Source organism: Staurois parvus, unplaced genomic scaffold, assembly GCF_062004578.1.
Source record: "Staurois parvus isolate SC_StPar_1 unplaced genomic scaffold, SC_StPar_1.0 ptg000312l, whole genome shotgun sequence".
Classification (NCBI taxonomy): domain Eukaryota; kingdom Metazoa; phylum Chordata; class Amphibia; order Anura; family Ranidae; genus Staurois; species Staurois parvus.
Genome location: NW_028318108.1, coordinates 1,970,566 through 1,991,552, shown reverse-complemented (window position 1 = coordinate 1,991,552; position 20,987 = coordinate 1,970,566). Strand labels below are relative to the sequence as shown.

General features: G+C 40.3%; 1 protein-coding gene across 2 annotated transcripts in view; it reads left to right on the top strand.

Moving 5' to 3' along the window:
- The window catches only part of TFDP2 (transcription factor Dp-2), a 116,182-nt gene that overhangs the window by 72,380 nt on the left and 22,815 nt on the right, over nt 1–20,987 (top strand). For both annotated transcript variants that reach the window (XM_089683520.1, XM_089683519.1), the window contains 6 exons: nt 1,115–1,239; nt 4,157–4,204; nt 12,070–12,232; nt 13,113–13,256; nt 16,135–16,203; nt 20,809–20,960. In XM_089683520.1, the coding sequence (XP_089539646.1) occupies nt 1,115–1,239; nt 4,157–4,204; nt 12,070–12,232; nt 13,113–13,256; nt 16,135–16,203; nt 20,809–20,960 (701 nt within the window). The remainder of the gene's footprint in view (nt 1–1,114; nt 1,240–4,156; nt 4,205–12,069; nt 12,233–13,112; nt 13,257–16,134; nt 16,204–20,808; nt 20,961–20,987) is intronic.

Here is a 20,987-nt window from a genome sequence, read left to right as displayed (position 1 = left end):
TTTCCTAGAGGTTCAAGGAGCCATTAGCTGACTTGGTCCACCACTCCCCATCTCTAACAACACTTTTTAATGTGGAAAAAACATTTTCTAACTTTAGGTAGTTTGAACCACTGTTAGGATCCTATGGCTGTCTGTAATTCCATTAAAGAAAATGTTCCCCTCATTTCATGTCAAGGGACACAACAGACCAAAAACTTACAGAAGTGAGAGGAAACCTCTCCACAGAGAGGGCAGTCTGTCCTTTCATAGGTGTCACTGGCAGGGACGGACTGACAACTCATGGGGCCCCCGGGCAATAGGGGATCATGGGGCCCCTGTGTCCTTGCCCAAACTCAAAAAAGCCTATGAAAAAGGTACCAGGGGCATCTCATGGGGCCCCCTACTGACCACGGGCCCTCGGGCAGTGTCTGAGTTTCCAAATGGTCAGTCCGCCCCTGGTCACTGGTTTTGTATCCTTATTTGCTGTTTGGGTGACAACTGTTATGTCTTTGCTATAAGGTGCCATATTGAACTTCCAGTCACCAGTGTGAGAGAAAGAACACCAAATTTAACACACCTGCTCCCCATTCATACCTGAGACCTTGTAACACTAACAAGTCACATGAAACCGAGGAGGGAAAATGGTTAATTGGGCCCAATTTGGACATTTTCACTTAGGGGTGTACTCACTTTTGTTGCCAGCAGTTTAGACATTAATGGCTGTGTGTTGAGTTATTTTGAGGGTCCAGCAAATTTACACTGTTATACAAGCTGTACACTCACTATTTTACATTAAAAAAATATAATAAAATATGTACAAAAATGTGAGGGGTGTACTCATTTCTGTGAGACACTACCTAAAATGGAAAAACAAATTTAGGCTAAATTTCCATGTTGTGGACTGACTCCTTAAAAATGAATTTACTGTTGACTTATCATGTTATTTAAAAACTCTCAAACTATTTCTACTTGAAAATGAATCACTGGGTCTGTGCTGCTGATGACCCTACAATGATGTGACAACCACCTCTGCATCTGCAGCTCTAAGGAATCATAAGATCATCATAAAATGAGACAAAATATAATGGATACCATGCTAGAATGATTACTGTAATGTTTTTCCTTATCTTTCTAGATTATAAGCACTCCTCAGAGACTTAACGCCGGAGCAGATCTTCTCATAGGGAGACAGTTCTCTACGGCTACCTCAGCCATGGTCACTCAGAGCCACATCACAGACACAACTAGCTGGATCCCAGGGTAATTCATATCTTTTGGATGCATGTTATGTTCCTAACATGATATTGTATTTGGGGAGTTTAGACTCTTGACATGACAGGTAATCTTGTGTTCATTGTTTATTACTTATCTCTTTTCCTGCATTGGAAGACTAAATAAACCATTGGTTTATCCTGTCATCACTTTATGTTCTTCAATGGCTCAGTCATGTGGAAGCATTGCTAGCCTAGCCTATGGTAGTATGTTATTTTCTGTACTTAGTAGTGCATAGTGTTTAAACAGCACCAAAGATAGAGTGCATTGTATCATTATACTGTGGATAGATGTAGTGACTTTAAGAGTGAATGCTGAACAAACTATTGATGAAAGATTGCTGGATGATCCTTCTATGCTATGCTCTCTTTGACAGCCCAGTATTTTCCTCATAGAATTTAGGCATAGCTACACTTTTAAATTATGAAGTGATCAGCTTCCCAAAAAGACTGTAGGGATTAAGGATAGCTATACACACATACAGTTCTGTTCAAAATAATAGCAGTGTGTGGGGAAAAAAGTGAATAAAGCTCAGAATCCTTCTAATAGCTTTTATTTCCATACACACAAATGCATTGGGAACACTACACATTCTATTCCAAATCAAAGCCTGAAGAAAAATTTATCAAATTTGTGTTGTTCCTCTAAAAAATATTGACGAAAAGTGAATATTAGACTGTTCAAAAAAAAATAGCAGTGTTTGTATTCTTCTTTACAAACTCAAACATTCACTATATAAACTGAAAAATATTTGAAGATTTTGCTTTCCTTTGAATCACTTAATGAATATTTAGTTGTATAAGCACTGTTTCTGAGAACTGCTGTACATCTGTGTTGCATGGAGTCAACCAACTTCTGGCACCTGTGAACAGGTATTCCAGCCCAGGATGATTGGACTACATTCCACAGTTCTTCTCTGTTCCTTGGTTTTGCCTCAGAAACTGCATTTTTGATGTCACCCCACAAGTTTTCTATTGGATTAAGATCCGGGGATTGGGCTGGCCACTCTATAACGTCAATCTTGTTGGTCTGGAACCAAGATGTTGCACGTTTACTGGTGTGTTTGGGGTCGTTGTCTTGTTGGAACACCCATTTCAAGGGCATTTCCTCTTCAGCATAAGGCAGCATGACCTCTTCAAGTATTCTGATGTATTCAAACTGATAAATGATCCCTGGTATGTGATAAATAGGCCCAACACCGTAGTATGAGAAACATCCCCATATCATGATGCTTGCACAGCCATGCTTCACTGTCTTCACAGTGTACTGTGGCTTGAATTCAGTGTTTGGGGGTCGTCTGACAAACTGTCTCCGGCCACTAGACCCAAAAAGAACAATCTTACTTTCATCAGTCCACAAAATGTTGCACCATTTCTCTTTAGGCCAGTCAATGTGCTCTTTGGCAAATTGTAACCTCTTCAGCACATGTCTATTTTTCAGCAGTGGGACTTTGCGGGGGCTTCTTGCCGATAGCTTGGCTTCACATAGGCGTCTTCTAATTGTAACAGTACTCACAGGTAACTTTAGACCTTCTTTGATCTTCCTGGAGCTGATTGTTGGCTGAGTCCTTGGCATTTTGGCTATTCTTCTATCCATTTGAATAGTAGTTTTTCACTTTCCTCCACGTCTTTCAGGTTTTGGTTGCCATTGTAAAGCATTTGCGATCATTTTAGCTGAGCAGCCTATCATTTTCTGCACTTCTTGATATGTTTTCCCCTCTCCAATCAACTTTTTAATCAAGGTACGCTGTTCTTCTGAACAATGTCTGGAACGACCCATTTTCCTCAGAATTTCAGAGAAAAATGCACTGGAACCAGCATGTACAACATTTGCTGCCTTCCTTCCTTAAATAAGGGAAATAATTGCCACCTGTTTTTCAAAGAATGAATGACCTCACTAATAGAACTCCACACTGCTATTATTTTGAACATGCCCCTTTCAATTAGTGATTCAATTACACAGAATCAGCAGCATGCATGTCATGACTGTTGGGTCTGTTGGATTTCTATTACACTACTACACCTGCTAGTAAATTATTTGCCATGTAGAAATATCATTTCTACCAAAAACAGTGATTGATCAGGTTAGTGATGTCTGACTGCTATTATTTTGAACACAACTGTAGATTTCTCTTGTTCAACATGCAGGCTGAAAGAGAGACTTCAAATATATTTTCTGCTGCCAACTTTTGCATTCAAGCATTGTGGCTGGAACACCCAAGCAGTGATTGTATCTCATTGGATGCAGTCACTGTTCAGTTGATAATCTTCCATCTTTGTGGCTTCTCCTGTGCTCATTTCTTGGACTGCACATTCCATGGTACATTGCTGCCTGTGTCACCTGAAACTCCTCCTTTCTCACCTCTGTAGTTCAGAAGGCAGGCTCTGTGAAATGTGGGGCACAAGCAGTGCCTACTCATAGGGTATAGCAAATGTGTCACAGCATTCAAGAAAGTAAAGGTGTGAGAGTCTTCAAAAAGTACGTTTTCAGACTTCAAAATCATTCACAGTTAATAGGAGTAGGCAGATAATAATTGAAATACAGTGTGGCTACTTCTCCCCTGGTCATCAGCTTTGAAACAATGGAAAATGCTGAGTAGGGGAATTGCTTACTTTAGACAATTTATGTGTAATGCTAGATGTATGGAGAACTGCCTTGGCTGTGCCTAATAATATTGGATTGAGCAGTCTGGAACCTTTTAACACACAAATCAAAATCTTCATGGGTGATCTGACACACTAATTTCTGCACCCTTGTTCCTCTAATTTACTTCCTGATAGCTTAGCCACGTCTGTTTTTATTGATCTACATCCCTATGTCTCATCAGTTATAATTTTAATCATTAATCACGATTTCACAAATGTGTAGTTTGCAAAATAACATCATTGTGTCTTGTCTTTTGTAGGGACAGAAAGCGTTCCCGGGAGTTCATAGAGACCGACTTCTCTGAAGGGTGAGTGTTGAGAGTTTTTATCTGTTAAGAGAGGTGTTGAGGGGTCCAGTTGAGTACATGAAGAGGGTGTGAGGTGTCTGGCAGGACAGTGTAGCAGAGTGTGAGATGTTAGGATATTGGGGTCTCGTCTTGTAGTACTAAGACAATAACTGGACTGCTGAGTGGCTTTTAGGTTTTGAAGTCAGAGAATTCGGGAAGACCTACTATTCCTAAATATCCCATGCCCAGTGATGGGGAAATAGATTCACAAACTATTTAAAGATCTTTTGATTCACTTTCCTAAATGCATGCAAATTTGTCTAATCCAAGGATCAGCAACATAATGCACAGGTGGAAAAGCCATTTAGCCTGGATTCTCATATGTGTGGTGCGGTATATCGCGTGTGATTCGCACAGGAACCGCACCTCATTCCTGTGCAATCACATGCGATTTGTGCGTGGTGCGATTGGAGCCATATATTTTGTAGGGCTCTAATCGCACTGCACATCACACCGTGTTTTGTGGACTGCTTTCGAGGTGTGGTAACTTAACATACACATCCGCAGTGGTTCACGTGAACAGGGTGCGATTCTGATGCGGTGCGGAATTCGAACTGAAAACACTGCAAATTCTGCACCACATCCGTATGAACCCTGGCTCACAATGGTACTTGAAAGATCGATAGTCATATGTATACAAAATTATTTGATATTCCTGTTTAAAACAAACATTTAGAAAAGTTTGTTAAATAGTATCTAGTTTTTATTTTTGAAAAAAGATGGCCTTTGCATTAATCTGTACGTTTTGGATACATATACGTGTGCAAACAGATTTTTTCACACCTGAGGACATTGTTGATTCACCTCAAAGCCACAAGATTTAATTCAGAAGTGCGTGTGCAGCTAAAATTAACATCCTACAGGCCAGGCATGGGACAACTAAGTCTTGAAAGACAGGGATGACATTGAAAGGAAGTCTAATTAACTGTTCAACGTATGTTAATGTTAATAATGAAATGTTTTGTGTTTTCACCTATTAGCATAATCATTTCTGAGTTTAAAGCCAGCCATAGATGGTTCAAATTTCAGCCAGTTCAGCAGGGACCAGCCGAGATTCAATCCATCTATGTCCAAGCTGATTGTACCCAAGTCGATCTATCGATTGACTTGGGTAAAACCAGCAAGTTGGATTGCTAGCATGCGATTATTGTCAGCGGCTACAGCCGCTAGCAATAATCATTGTGTTCTCCTGGCAGGGACGACTCTCTGTACTCCCCTGATAGCAGAACAGAATAGCTCCATGGGAGGAATTCCCCCATCAACACTGACTGTGTTGATGGTGAAATTGCGCGACTTCCTTTCATGCAACAGGTTGCAGAAGAGAAAATCACATCATCCATAGCTTGCCTAAATTGGTATTAGTAGTATAACTATGGATGCAAAAATAGAAAATCAACAATGTGGTTACAGTGTGCTGTTTTTCACTAGCACACCTGATGTCTAATGCAGGGCTTAAAATTTCAAGTCCTGAGCTACTAGCCAGAACTTAAGAGTTGATCGCCACCAGTTTTCCCACCCAACCCCTACCCTGCTGCACCCTTTACTACACCCCTAAACACACACTCGAACATTATCTCATGAAATGGCATTGTTAAATGTTTTATGCAGAATGAAGGAAGGGAACGGAAGGAAGAAAGGAAAATGCAGGAAGGGAGGGAGGGGTGGAAGGAAGGAAGGGAGGGGTGGGGTAGAAGGAAGGAAAGTTGGACTCGCATGACTTAGTCAGATGCATCAGAGTTGTTGGCTGCTCAGTGTTTAATTTCCCCCCCACACATCCTCTGAAGCTGCACGGACTGGAGTGTGGGCGGGCACAGGAGGTGGCAGAGCAGCCTCTTTCCCCTCTTCTCCTATTGGTACGGAGGATAGGGGGAGGGGCTGGGCACTGAAGAGCACACAGCAGGGGGTTCATTAAGAAACGGAACAATCAGAGATGATCGGTGTGGCGGTGGGGGCAGTGACAAGCAGCGATCTCCCTGTATGACTTTCAGTGAAGCAGCTGGAAGCTACTTCTCCTCCTCTCCCTCCCATGACTCCCAGCTGCTGCATTGAAAGTCATACAGGAGATCACTGCTTGTCACTGCCCCCACCACCGCCCCTCCCACACACCCCTAGTCCCGCCGCTGCTCGCCCCCACCTTATTTGCACGTGTCCAATGTGAACGGGCGAGTGGAAATTTCGAGGGCTGGTCTAATGCTTGTAAATTGAAACTTAAAGTGGTTCCAAAAGCAGAAGGTTTTTACTGTAATGTATATTCTGTATTAAGGTAAAAAGACTTCTGTATGCAGCTCCTCCCCATGCACCCTATACTGAACTGAGCCTGAGCTCGATCCCACTGCTGTTCCTGAGAGCAACAGCTCTTTCTGCTCTCTCTCACTGAACATGGAGGAAGCCATGGGAGCCATTGACTCATGCCGTTGCCAATCCAAAGAGTGGGGGGTGGGGCTGAGCAATGCTCTGTGTGTTAGTGAACACACAGAGCGCTGCTAGGAATTGAGCCTAAACAAGTGCCCCCCAGCAGGTGCTTGCTATGGGGTGCACTGTTGGGGGACCCTAGCAGAGGCAGATCGGGGCTGCTCTATACAAAACCATTGTACAGAGCAAGTAAATTTAACATTTTTGTTATTTAAAACAACAATAGGTTTACAATCACTTTAATGGGGAAAATGTGGTCGACCCCTTGTTTAATCTGTAGAGAGCCATATGATTCATTACTGATTACCTTGATTCTTGAGTTCCATGACTAGTGTGTGGGGGTGCCAGGGGACTGAATGGGGCTCCATGATAAGTGTCAGAATTCCTTATCGCTATACTTATTTTGGGTCAGTGACATGGGTAGCATTAAAGCCAAAACATGAGCATGACAACCAGGAAACTAGCATTCTCAAAAGGAGAAGTTAGTAATGGCAGCCTCCAATATTTTCTCACAACAGTTTCCCTTTAAGACACGCACATCAAACTGGTGGCAGCTTGCTTCTTTGTAGAAAGCTTTAAGAATTTTGGATTGTCTGAGGCCTCAGGGTATGCAACCACTGATAAAGCCTATGCAAGTTTTTTGTTTTTTTGTTTAGTTTTTTTGTTTTATTAATCATGTGAATGTGGCCCCAAGTAGATCAGACCCAGTCACTTATAGAGATGTCCTCAGTTTGTCAGTTTCATTTGTTTGTCGACCTTATTCTAGCATTTCTAGCAGAATGTACATTTCTGTAGAAGTTCCTTCTCCGGAGTGTAGTGTATGCAGAGTGAATATGGAGCATGCAGCGTACAATATAGTGTACAATGGAAGTAAGCAGATGCTATAAAAGCCTCTATGTGAAAGCAGTAAATGCTGAGCAGTTCAGACTAGTTGGTCCCTGGCAGAGTTCTGACTCTTCCACTTCTATTCACTTCCTGCTGCTGTTCCTAACGAGGAATCTGGAACTAATCCCTCTGGATGCTTTCTCAGAGTGCCTGGCCACTGTGGCAACCACTTGTCAGGAAGTGTTTCTATCATCTGCACCACCTTTTCTTCCAGACACTGCAGCACATAGTTGTACTCAGCATCTGCTGTACATTCTGGGAAGGACACCCAGGACTTTAGCTACTGTTTTCCATGACCTGATTTTTCCATTTTATTAAAAGAAAAAAAGGGAATTATTACATGCCTAGCCTGATATTTGTTTAGCCTGTTCATTGCATACTGCATAAAACACTGTTATAAACCTTGTTCACATATATGCTGCTTATAAAAAGAAATTAAAGATTCACAGCAACATAAAATAATTGAAAAAACACTTTTTGTAACATTTTCAAGTATTTGTACCGAACAATGAAACTACTGTTCTTTGCCAAACTGGTAATATATAGGATTAAATTGGTAACAGAAATCTTTATAGGCTATGTAGTAGTTAACCTGCGCCCAGGACAAATTATATAAACAAAATGTGTATACCAATTAACCCTGTGATATAATGCAGCTAAAACTGAATTAGTAGGCTGCTGCTTCTACAAAAGGTATAACCTTCACTAGTTGAACAACATACATATAAGGCTCCATGTACACTGCAGCTGATAAACTCACGTTTAGGAGCTTTTCTGTGTTTTTTTCCAGCAGCCCCTGGACTCTCCCTAATGTTTTCCTATGTATCCATGTACACATAGTTGTTTACAGTCCTTTACAGGCAGTTGAGTTTACAGTTGTTTTTTTGAACGCACCAAACTTGCGTTCAGGAGTAGATTTTATCAGCGTTGTAAACGCGGCTAACCGCGTTTATAAGCATTTACGTTTCGAAAAAATTTTTTGAACTCTTCCATTTCCAAATGCTGTCCAGAGCCTTTTTTCATCATGAAAAATGCATGCAAAGTGTTTTCCCGGTACTCAAATGGACCTGGTACACCATACTTTGAGGTTTCGCATGAAAGAAAATATGTTAGACACTGCTGCAATAATTTCTGCACAGAAATGAGCTGGAACACATCCAAACACCACAAAAAAAAGGGCAGCACAGTGGCTAAATGGTTAGCACTTCCACCTGGCAGTACTAGGGTCGTTGGTTCGAATCCCAGCCATGGCACCACCTGCCTGGAGTTTGCATGTTCTCCCTTTGCCTGCGTGGGTTTCCTCTGGGTACTCCGGTTTCCTCACACACTCCAAAGACATGCTGGTAGGTTAATTGGATCCTGTCTAAATTGCCCTAATATGTGTATGTATGAATGTAAGTTAGGGACCTTAGATTGTGCGCCCCTTGAGGGTCAGGGACTGATGTGAATGTACAATATATATGTGTAAAGCGCTGCATAAATTGACAGCACTATATAAGTACCTGAAAGAAAGAAAGAAGGCAGCTAATCTCAACAAATACTGCTCTCTCTACCTCTGCTCTTTCTATTTCTCTCAATGTCTGAAATAGTTAATTTTTTACTGGTTTTCAGTGCATTCTGGGCATTCTGGAAGGTCTCCTGAGGTTATCTTTAAAAAACGGTTCTAAACGCAAACGCACATAAACGTGGTATGCAAACGCTGCTAAACAGACGTTTTTTAACCTGCGTTTTCCAGCAGTCAGTTTCCATCGTTCAGAAGTGCCCCGTGTACATGGGGCCTTAAGGCGCTGCCCAGATACAGTAAGTGAAAAATGACATAAACTAAATATCCATCACACTTAAATACGTTGAAATAAATAAAGTCCTTGGTGCTCTGTCCTCCCCACCAGTGTCCCCTAATAAACAGAATTACACAGTTGGATGCCTTCCTCCATTCTTTACATTGGCATACTACATATTGTGTTACCATATCGGGATGATTGAGGGTGACAAGGACAGTTAACCCCGGGAGGACTACAAGACTCAGCAGAACTTCACTTGCCCCACCAAAGCGTGATTGACTCTTGTTTTATTATAAGAGTCCACTACAGCTGATGAGTGAGTGGGGACACTGGTGGGGAGCACAGGGCATTAAATCGCGAATTGTTTGTGGAAGAAGCACATGCACTATTTCAATGATTCATTCTGATTCCAAGGACTTTACTTATTTCATTGTATTTAAGTGTGATGGATTTTTAGTTTGTCATTTTTTCACTTATTGTATCTGGGCAGCGCTTAATTATGTATGTTGTTCAGAAAACTGACTTTGTATATGACCGGGATAGGCAACTTAAGGTATGGGTGCCAGGGTGGACATGTAATGTAATTTTCAGTGGCAATCAGAAGATTGTCACATGACATGTGTTCAGGCCCACAGGATCCTCTGATGGGCCTTTGCTCCCTATAAATCTAGTGCTGCTGCCACTAGGCTGCCATTAACAAAGCCTGGCCTGCCCCTCAGTGCCCTGAGCCCACCCACCTCCATGATGTTTCAGAGGTCTGCCTGACATTACTGGTGTTCAAGTGCAAGGTTTCCTCCCAGTACCATCACATGCCTGCCTGGAGCTGCAGATGGTATATGAAGAAGCTCGCACAACCGCTTTCTTCTCCTAGTGAAACCACCAGTTGTGATGTAAAACCCCTGTGTTTCTGATGGTGCAGGGATTGGGGTTTATTTATTTTTTATTTCAGTTACTTATATAGCGCCGTCAATTTACCCAGCTCTTTACATATATAGTACATTCACATCAATCCCTAACCCTCAAGAGGCATACAATCTAAGGTCCGTAACTCACATTCATACATACACATGCTAGGATCCAATTAACCTACCAGCATGTCTTTGGAGTGTGGGAAGAAACCAGAGTATATGGAGGAAACCCTCGCAGGCACAGGGAGAACATGCAAACTCCAGGCAGGTGGTGCCATGGTTGGTATTCGAACCCTCAACCCTAGTACTGCCAGGCGGAAGTGCTAACCATTTAGCCACTGTGCTGTTGATCTGAGGTCTACAGTAGGTATCTAATGCTTGTAAATTCACATTTAAAGAGATAAAGGTTGCCAACCCTAACCTCAGTAGATTGTTTTAAAAATGGCCTGGATTATTTCCTGGATACACATAATATAACTGGATACTGATATTTATAGGTAAAGTTGATCCAGAGTATATCTGATTGCCTCTTGGGGGGGAATCAGGAAGGATTTTCCCCCCACTGCTTTATTGAGTTTTTTTTTTTGCCTTCCTCTAGATCAACTGTGGGTATAGGATTGTGTATGTCTGAACATATATACATTTTTCTCCCCTTCTATTGGTTGAACTGGATGGATTTGCATTTTTTTCAACCAGAATACCTATGTAACCCCTACTATATACCATGGGTTATAGACACCTCACTGGGGTGTCTTCTCTCCAGGAAATCATCTTGGCATTTCCTACCCAGTTGGTTCACATTTTGTCCAGGTCAGCTTTATGTGATTTCCTGCTTTATAGAGTTAAAGTTCTTTATTTTCTCAGTTATAGTTTGTTTTTTCTTCCCTTTGCACAATTGTTTGCTTTGTTTTGCCCTTCTAGCCCCAAAGTCTTTTCTCAAATCTTGCTGGTTGCTGTAGAATGGATGATCTGCTGAAATAAGAAGCTTCTGTGTAGGAAACAAAGGCTAAATGGAGTGTAGCTACTAGTCATGCATAAGCTACCACAGTGCAGGGCACATAATCCCCTGGAGTGAAGAAGTGTATTCAGGAATCTTTGATGAGTTGAGCATGATAACATGATAAATGGAACAAAGAAAATTGCAAGTGACTGAACATATATCTTGACATCTTGTCCGTACCTGCCACTCCACCCCATGCACGGTCTAACCTGTGATATTGTAGGAAATAGGATAAATACTGTATGTAGGTTAGGATAGGTGTATACAAAAGTACAGCGATATCTGTGGGTCTGCCCTCCATACTTCTACTACAAATAAAAAAGTCATACTACCCAATTGTTCAGATTTAGAGGAACAGGTGGTCCAAAAGATATCACAAAGTGTGGATATGTGCATGTCTATAGCCGTTTATTCTGTCACCAAAATAATGAGCCACCTACAAGGTGAGAATAATAATAATTACCTGCCCGTGTCTCAGATTTTTGCTCTTTTGCAAAGCTACATTGACCTTCAGCATCCAACACATCCAGGTGTGTCAGATGCTTGTGTCCCCGCTGCATGCTGTGGCTTCACCTGTTAGTAGCTACATCATTAATATATCACTTTGACCATATACCTAAACGTGATGTATATGCAATGTATCAGTGTTTTAGTCTCTCATATTGTGAGTATTTTAAGTTGATCTGAGGTTGTGAAGAGTGTAAAATAGTTGATACACTTGGTCCACCTTTCAGTTTTTTATGTAGCACCCCTGATTTTATATATTCTGTAATAACCGTTTTCATTCATAATATTCATTTGTAAGACTAAAGTATGTCATTTTCATTTTACAAACTAAAGCAAGAGAAGTAAAAGAGGAGAGAAGAGTGGAAAGGGTCTTCGGCATTTCTCTATGAAGGTTTGTGAAAAGGTTCAGACCAAAGGCACTACGTCGTACAACGAGGTGGCTGATGAGTTGGTGGCTGAATTTACCAATTCTACAGGTCACCTACCCACCGATTCGGTGAGTGAAATTTGTATCATCTTGCTGTTTATCTGAACTAATTGTATGCCTAACAAGCATTAACAATGTTATGTTACATTTGTGTATTGACTGTGTGTTTTCAAATTCAAATTTATTTGTACAAAACGCGGTCCTCATATACAATATAAAGTCACTTTCAGTACGTATAGTAGGTCATATTCAGTTCTGTCTGTTCTAAAACGAACAGGATATGTGTTGCAATTCTTAGTCACACAGTCCTTTGGGTAAAGGAATGCGTAGACATTAAGTGATGGCTTATTTGGGGAGGACCATTGTGCTTGGCCTCCAATAAAAGAAGGAAATGGCAGCTGATCATCGGTTCATAACTAGCAAAGGACGGTGGAGGTGGGAAAGGCAACATAAGGCAATTTGTATTGTGCATCTTTTTTATGGGGTTGGTACACAAACACGATAGGTCTAGATGTCTCATAGGTTGCTGTAGATTGAAGTAGGATGGTGTAAACTGCAGGTATGCTTGCTCTCAGCATATTCATTGTTGTACTGTATATGTCCCTGTGTTAGCAGAATCACACATTGTATTGGGGTCTTGGTGTGACATATAACTTCTACATATAATTAAGGTATATGAAAGAGACCTCTGCTTTTTAAAATGCAGCTGATATCTGGGTTTTTTTTAATAATATATTAGAAAAAGGTTTTAATTAGGTACCCTTTGCTTTGTAGCAGGCTTGAGTACTTTGTTTTCCAGTTGCCTCTCTCTACCTCATATGACTGCCCTGCTATGTCACAAGAGGGTCATAATCATTTAGTAGTATGATATTGAATAATATCTCATTTACAGTGCAATTAGTTCTCCAAGTAATATTAAGTTACTTATGTGAAATTGTTTATGTCTCAGGCTTACGATCAGAAGAATATCCGAAGAAGAGTTTACGATGCACTCAATGTACTAATGGCAATGAATATTATCTCTAAGGAGAAAAAGGAAATTAAGTGGATTGGTCTGCCGTCAAACTCTGTCCAGGAATGTGAGAATCTAGAGGTAATGTTCTATAAATAAATAATACTTCTCTCCTCCCATGGCTTACACACTCATATTCTACAAGAATGCATGCATTATATACCTCAACTTTAAAGCAACCCTGTCATATATAAGTTCCCAAGCAAAGCTACACCTGTAAATAAAGAGTGTAAATACTTACCTCTTCTGTTACCGGATCAGCTGAACAAAACTCTGCTCATGAGAAATTGTCTTCTGATGTCCTCTGTAAATCCTACGCATCTTTCTGTCCCCCACAACATTCTCCTTTCTCCTTCTGACATCCACCTCCACCACTGCTGTCTCCTATAATGGAGCTGCAGGAGGAACCATTGAGAGCTGCGAAAGACCAAGGAAAGAGACACTTCCGGAAGAGCCATTTCTCAGAGTTCAGGGATTGATATTTCATATATGGCGCTGTGTTCTGTGGTGTAGGTGCCAAGAGAGGAAAGTATTCATTCTCTCTCTTTTTTACGGGTATAACCTTGTTCAAGAGCTTTGGAATAGTGACAGGGCCCTTTAAAGAAATGGGTTGACATAAAATCCCATCCCCTGGATTTTAACACTTCAAGAACCCTTTGCAATACCAGAACCTTTACAGTACACTATTGAGATCTTGAAGGACCCTACCTTTGATCTGTTATTTGAAGTCCCACTGAAGAACATTATTGAAGAGCAAGGAGAGAGGTGATGCTTTCTGGATAATGCTTGCATACATGTTTTTCCAAATACTGAAATGACTTCTGGATATAACAATATCTGTTTACCAGAATGATCAATCTTCTGACGATGACAGCCTATAGGATATTTACAGTCTGAGGATATTTCCTCGTGAATGCCTGTAAAGCAGCATTTAAATGCAGGTTTGTATTTGAGGCCTGGCTTAGATGTAGTGAGCCCTGGTCCTGGTACCCAGCTGTGGGGAGCAGCTGACTCAGCAGCTCATTACTAGTGTGCTTCAGCCTACCGTGTCTCATTGCAGGAGCGGGGGTGTTACATGCTCTGCATTATCCTGTGCTATTTCCACACTCTGCATTATGTAAGGATACTGCAGTCTTACAGGATTTACTGTATCCACTAGAACTCTATGTATTTCCAAATGTAACAAACAATAACTAGTAGCTTCTATTTAATAGTCTTATCAATCTTCTTGTGCTGTGTATATTTTCTGCTCCAATAACAATAAATTAAGCAGGATTGTTCTGTTTTTTTGTGTTTTGAAATGACTTAAATCTATACGTAATAAAGCAGGGTCCAAGTTTTTGTTCACAGTAAAGGGGACATTTATATATGTAAAATATCCTTTATAATCCTTGATCTGGATAGAAGATGTCATTGTTGTGTAATATACTTTAAGGGGGAATCTTCATTTTAGATGGAACTCTCCTATCTGCTTGGGGTGGCTCCATTTAGTAAAAGAAAGGTCCCCATCACTTGACTCTTATAGCCATCTTGGGAAATGGTGAAATTCCGCTTTGTATCCCCCATTATTGCCTAAAAATGGAAACGTACCTTCTGCATTAGTAGGTGATGGAGGATTTATTGTAAATTATTATTAAGCAGTGTGATAAAGTCATAGAATATCCCTGTTTTCCTGTTTATAAGTGTCATCTCAATTCTGAATTCAGGGTATTAGATCCAGTTTTTATGCACATAGTTTTAATAAATCAACCTTTATCAAAGCTCTAATGAAGTTACAGTGAATATTAAGGGGATTAGTCATATTAAAGTGCTAGAAAAACACTCTTCTTAAAAATGTTCTCCCCGTTTCTCATACCTGCTCTGCTTAACCTGTATAAAAAAGATGTGCATACTTACCTATTTTTAATCTACTCCAGTCCAGTCACATGATCCTGCAGCTCCAGCTCAGGGAGCACTTGACAATGGCTTGAAATTCAAGGAGCTATGACGTCACCAGTAGGCTTCTATAGTTGAGCTGTTGTCCACGCTCCCTCCTCTCCCCTGCTGCATCCACTCACTGATACAGGGGAGCCAGGTGATGTGGGATCACAAGACTAGAGCGGGTTAAAAATGAATAAGTGCACACTTCTTTTTTAATACAAGTTATAGGTAGGAGGAGGAACATTTTTTTAAATGGTTAGACTTAAGCTGACCACACATGGATCGAATCTCAGCTGGTTCAGTAGAAACCGGCCAAGATTCGATCCATCTATGGGCAAGCTCCATGGCACCCATGGTAGAAGGAATGAAAATTGCTTAGTCTGTGGGCTGCTTTAGGCCTTTCTTCCACTTCAATGTATTTTCAGCTTTTCAAACTGATGGAATAGGCAATGCTGTTTCTATTTTCTCTGTCGTTACGATGTTTATTTATTGACATCTACAGAATTGCTTTTGTTCTGTAGCCTTTCCTACCTCTTTGGACCAGTGCTACTCTAAATGGAAAGATCAACCTGTCTAAAACTTCTATTTTAGTTTTTGGGTGATGTTGAAGAGTTAATAAATGGTTTCTTGCTTTTGGAACACTTTTTAGGTCTCAGGAATTTGGTTTGCAGCCTGCATGCATGCCATCGCCACTTTTCTTGTTTACATTTTAATGCAAATGTAATCTAATATTGAATAGAATGTAGTAGGAAGCATGGGATATACCCCCTGAAAATTCTATGTAAGCACCACTTTACTATTTAGTCAGACATGAGCATATAAGTAAAGGTAATTTAACTTTTTACACTCTTCTTGCCACATCTGCTTAGTGGAATTGCTCTTGAATTCAACACAAAAGGACTTTCTTTCTTTCAGAGTTTAAGTAAACCTGTACAGGTAATCATCCAACAGATTTGTTTAAAGGGTTTGCATTGTCCTGATTTATAATGGATTCAGTTGTTATAATTTACACTGATCATTTTATCCTTTGGAATTTCAGATGGAGAAACAAAGGCGAATAGAACGCATCAAACAAAAGAGTGCTCAGCTCCAGGAGCTGCTGCTGCAGGTACCTAATTGTCATTGAGATATCATACACCACCACCATGTATTAATATTAGTTTGGAATAATAAAACACATTGGGCCATCTGTCAGAAGTGCATTGGCAGATAAATAATGAAAGTCTGAATGAGTGGTTTTTGTATATTGGTTCATTCAGACCTAATGGAAACGTCTTATGAAAATTGGAGCAAAAAAAAATAAAAACGGAGCGAACATAAAGATTTGTATTGTATTTGCCTAGCAGATTCAGTGGAAGAGATTATAGGGCAGTCAGAGAGTAGTTAAATGTGAAAGCATGGTTTGGCACCTCTTATTCATTATGTTTGGCTACCACATTTCTAACCATGAGCGGTTGTGTCATGTGAAAATTTGTGTCTTGGTTATGGAGAGGGGCAGGAGAAGTACATTGCAGATGCCTCTGGAACTGGCTTGTCAGGGGAGGAAAACAGATGTGATCCTACAGGGCACACATTGGTGGCCTTTTCTGCACAGTCATTTGTGGGCTCTGTATCGTATCGTGCCTCCTCATTACCAGAAAGCTGGTTATGCGGGCTGCTCTCTACTTGGGGAAAAGCCAGCTTGGAGACTATTCCCCTGCCCTCTGCCTGCCAAGATCACAGTGTTCTTCCCTTTGCCTGCCTGGATCATTGTGTCTGACCATTCCCCAGCCTAGGTCACTACATGTCCTGTCTCCTTCTTTCCTGTATTATTGTGTGTCCTGGTTTCTGTCTGCCTGGATTACTGTATGTACTGACTTCTGCCTCTACCTCCTTGTATTTCTTTATTCCCTGTGCTTGTATTGCTGTTGGCCATATTCCATAAACAGTTCCATTTCTTCAGGGCAGTAACCCATAGCAGCCAATATAAATTAACTCTTCAGAAGTTGGTTCCGTGCAAGATGGATTCTAAATAGCTGCTATAGGTTACAGCACTTAAAAATTAAAACATTTTATTGAAGAAGGCCATGGGCATTCTGCTCTCTGTCTGTATTACCAGCTGCTGTGTCCAGGAGAGGTTACTGCTGCTGTTCTGTATTCAGGCCATAAGATAAAAAGGCCTCCAATCCTCCACCATTGTACAGAGGGGGAAGAGGTAGTGTAACAAAATCCTAGACATGTTTTGTGGAATATTATTTTAAATTCTAAATCATTCATCAACAGAAGACCTCTGCTGATGAATGTAGCATGTTTTCTAACATATAACAGGGTCTTTGCCGCATCTGGCAGTTAATAGTTGAATGACACAACAAGAGAACGCCGGGAGGGGGGGGGGGGGCGTCTTAATCTTAGTCAGAGCTTCATGTACAGCCTGGGCCTATGATCCAAAAGAGATATAGGAAATTATTTAAAGACTAGCAAGGACTTGCACATACCACAAGGTCCCTGCTCTTAAGCACTGCTAATACCATTGAAATGTTTGAGGCTAGGTCAGGGTCACTTTAATAATAGCTACCTATTAGAAGGACATGTAGCAATCTCCCGATTCAGTGGTGTGCCCTCATTGGACTTAAAGCACTGAGCAAACTGTTGACGCTATATAAATCCTGTATAATAATAATAGTTGGACTTTACAGGGTTGTTCCACATTTTACGTTTACATACACATAAAATTTTGCATTCATATTGCCTCACTTGTTTGATCTTATTCGCTTTTCCATTGACTGTCATCATTTGTTATGTTTTGTATTGGCATTAAAACATGAAAAAAAAAACCCTCCGTAGCTGCTGTATTCAAACACGCTGTGTTCTGTGTGTGATTGTTGTTGGAAGTTTGAATCATGTGAGATGGCTGTCACAGGGCCACCCATTCACTTTTTGCAGCATAGTAAGAATGGAGAGTATGACAATGGAATCTCTTGTTGAGTCCCATCAGATACAGACCTCCCTCTCAACTCAGTTGTTCTCACCACATTACTAAGTAAGCTAAAGCTTGTTATTACTACTACATATAGCAAAGCAGTATCAACTCTTCATCTCTTACTGGTGGAAAATCCTTATAAAGAACAGAAATATGTTCTTTACCTTTATGGGGCTTGGTTCTGAATTATGTTCTTTGCTCAGTTTTGGGCACTTCACTGTTTGTGTCCATCATTTACAAGCTCTTCCATGTTAAACTTCAACTAACAGACATAAATGCAACCTGTACTGGGGAAAGTTTTTAAGCTTCCATCATTGACCTCAGCTTCTAAAAATCCTATTTTCCGGGCTGTCTCTGCCTTTGTTAATGTTTTAGTCTCTGACCAGAAGAGTCTGAAAATTAGGAGTTCCTACTTTACTTGGTGCTTGCTTGTTCTAGGTTAGTGACTTGGAAAATATTAGGATCAAGTATCTAGTATGTTTAACATAATTTACAACATGCATCCTTCTTTGAAATATTAATCATTTGTATCTGAAAGTTATATTTTATTGCATCCTTAATGTGGTCTCCCCATTTGTTACATGTGAATGGGGCTCAGACGCTAACTAAGGTTCAGGACGCCAATACAGAATCACCTAGCATATTCCCTTTACATCTTTATTTTTTCCTCTGTTCAGTATTAAAACTGTTATTATGGCCATGAAAAGCCCTTTCATATAGTTCATATGCATAATGAGTCTCCTCTTTCCTTTTAAGATCAGAGGCACATGTGATTACAATGAGAAGCTGTTTAGTATTCATAAGCACCGTGTAATATCAAACCCCACCATTCAGGGTCCAGTGTGCTGTAACTGTGAGTTTCATGTGTCCTGGGAAATATAGTACCATTTTTCTTTCATAGAGACCATTTTCACCAGGCTTAAAGAACTGAAGTTTTCTTTCTTCATGCCTATACTTGAGTGGGACCATCAGATAGTAGAATATATCATCATAATGAACTGCAGTGCATATTCTGATTAAGTGTGTGTTTTGATCTTCTGGGAATGTATGACTTGTCCACCCATGTGATTATGTTGAGCTATATAAAAAACATTAAGGTTGGAGAATTCAACCCAATTTTTACTAAGAAAGTACTAAATAGTCTAAATATATTTAAAAAGAAAATTCTATATTTAAGCCTATTATTCATATCCCTGCATCCACACTTTCCATAACCACTTTTTGCCTAAATAATCTGGTCATTTGTCAAGTTCATCATACTTTTTTCTTTGCTAGTAACTTATTCTTTGGAGATCCGGAATGACCTGTACTGTTATAAAGCCCCCTATAAACTAATATTTATATGAAGGCCTTATTTATGGTTGCAATATTGAAGGCAGCCATTGCATTGATTTCATCTATATGTTTCAGTTGCCATTTTGTAAAGATGGACTTCCTGACTGGATGACAATTTTCTTAATAAGTGGGACTTTAACCACTTTGGGTTGGATTGGAAGAATTGTAGGACTATAAATTGTGAGGAAATTCATGGACAAGTTCATGGACTGAATGAAATTACAGTAAGCCCCTATATATGAACAAATTCTGTTCTGGAAGGTCATTCGTAAGTCCATCTTGAGCAGTGTGCTCTGCCAAGGGGAATCCCCCTGTCAGAATACAAAGGCACAGTGGGGAAGATCCCTGCAGCAACAATACCTGTGTTGGTATGGCAATCTATTGTTTTTTTTGTTTTTTCTAGTTCAGCCCACTGGGTTGAATGAAATAAAACTGAGTGTTAGGGTTGCCACTTCATCTCTTTACAACCAAACAAATAGCAATTACACAGCTTCTGACTAATTTAATGCAGATGGGGGACTTAGTAATTTTAATGACCACCTTAATCGGCCACAGAACCTGTGTAATTAATATGTGTTCGGGTTTTAAAGAGATGAGGTGGCAACCCTACTGAGTGTGTGTACCCGGCTTTACACGATTGGACATGTTGCACTTCTGAAAGTTTGCAAGTTTGAAAATTCATATGTAGGGGACTAACTGTACTCTTGACAATTGAGTTGTACCAGTGTAAGCAGGTTGTATATATATTAGGGTTAGAAGAAAATCATTCAGCCATTGCAGACCACCTACATAGATAGCTATCTGCTTGGCTGTTATGCATACCATTTGGCATCAATATTTTAAACAATTATATAGATCAGAAAAGTCAGAGAAAAATCATATGTTTTTATCTAGTTCAGAGATCCAAGTATGGAAGCAAAAGGATTAGTATGACAACCAGGCAACTGCCCTTTTCGGATGGAGAAACCATGCTCTCTATGTTTTCTCTCATTAGAGGTTTCCTGTAACCAATATTGTTCAGACATTTAGCAGCTGTGATTTGGGCACACAACCAACCAAGGCATACAAGGACATTTTTAAACTGTTTGGGTTATTCAAAAAGACATTGCATTGTTAACGTGTAGAGTGCAATAACCTGTATCAATCAATCAGCTGATTTGTGAGCATCTGATTGACTGCGGTAGGACACTGAATTGTATTCAATCATTAATCTGGCACCAGAAAAATATAAACATGATTAACAGCTGATGATCACTGCACTTTGCTGATCATCATTCTCTTTGCACTAGCTTACTGAATATAAATGAATGTGTCACTTGGTGCTATGGATCCATTAGTGTGTCTTAGCAGTACCTTGTCATCATTATCTTGAGATAGGTGCAAGACCCATCACCTGATTACTTTTTCTTTTCACCTTAGCAAATTGCATTCAAGCACCTGATTCAAAGAAACCGACAAATTGAGCAACAGAGCCAAACACCACCAGCTGTAAACTCCACCATCAAGCTGCCCTTTATCATTGTGAACACCAGCAAAAAGACTGTCATTGACTGCAGTATATCTAGTGACAAGTGAGTGTGATGAATAGTCAAGTACTG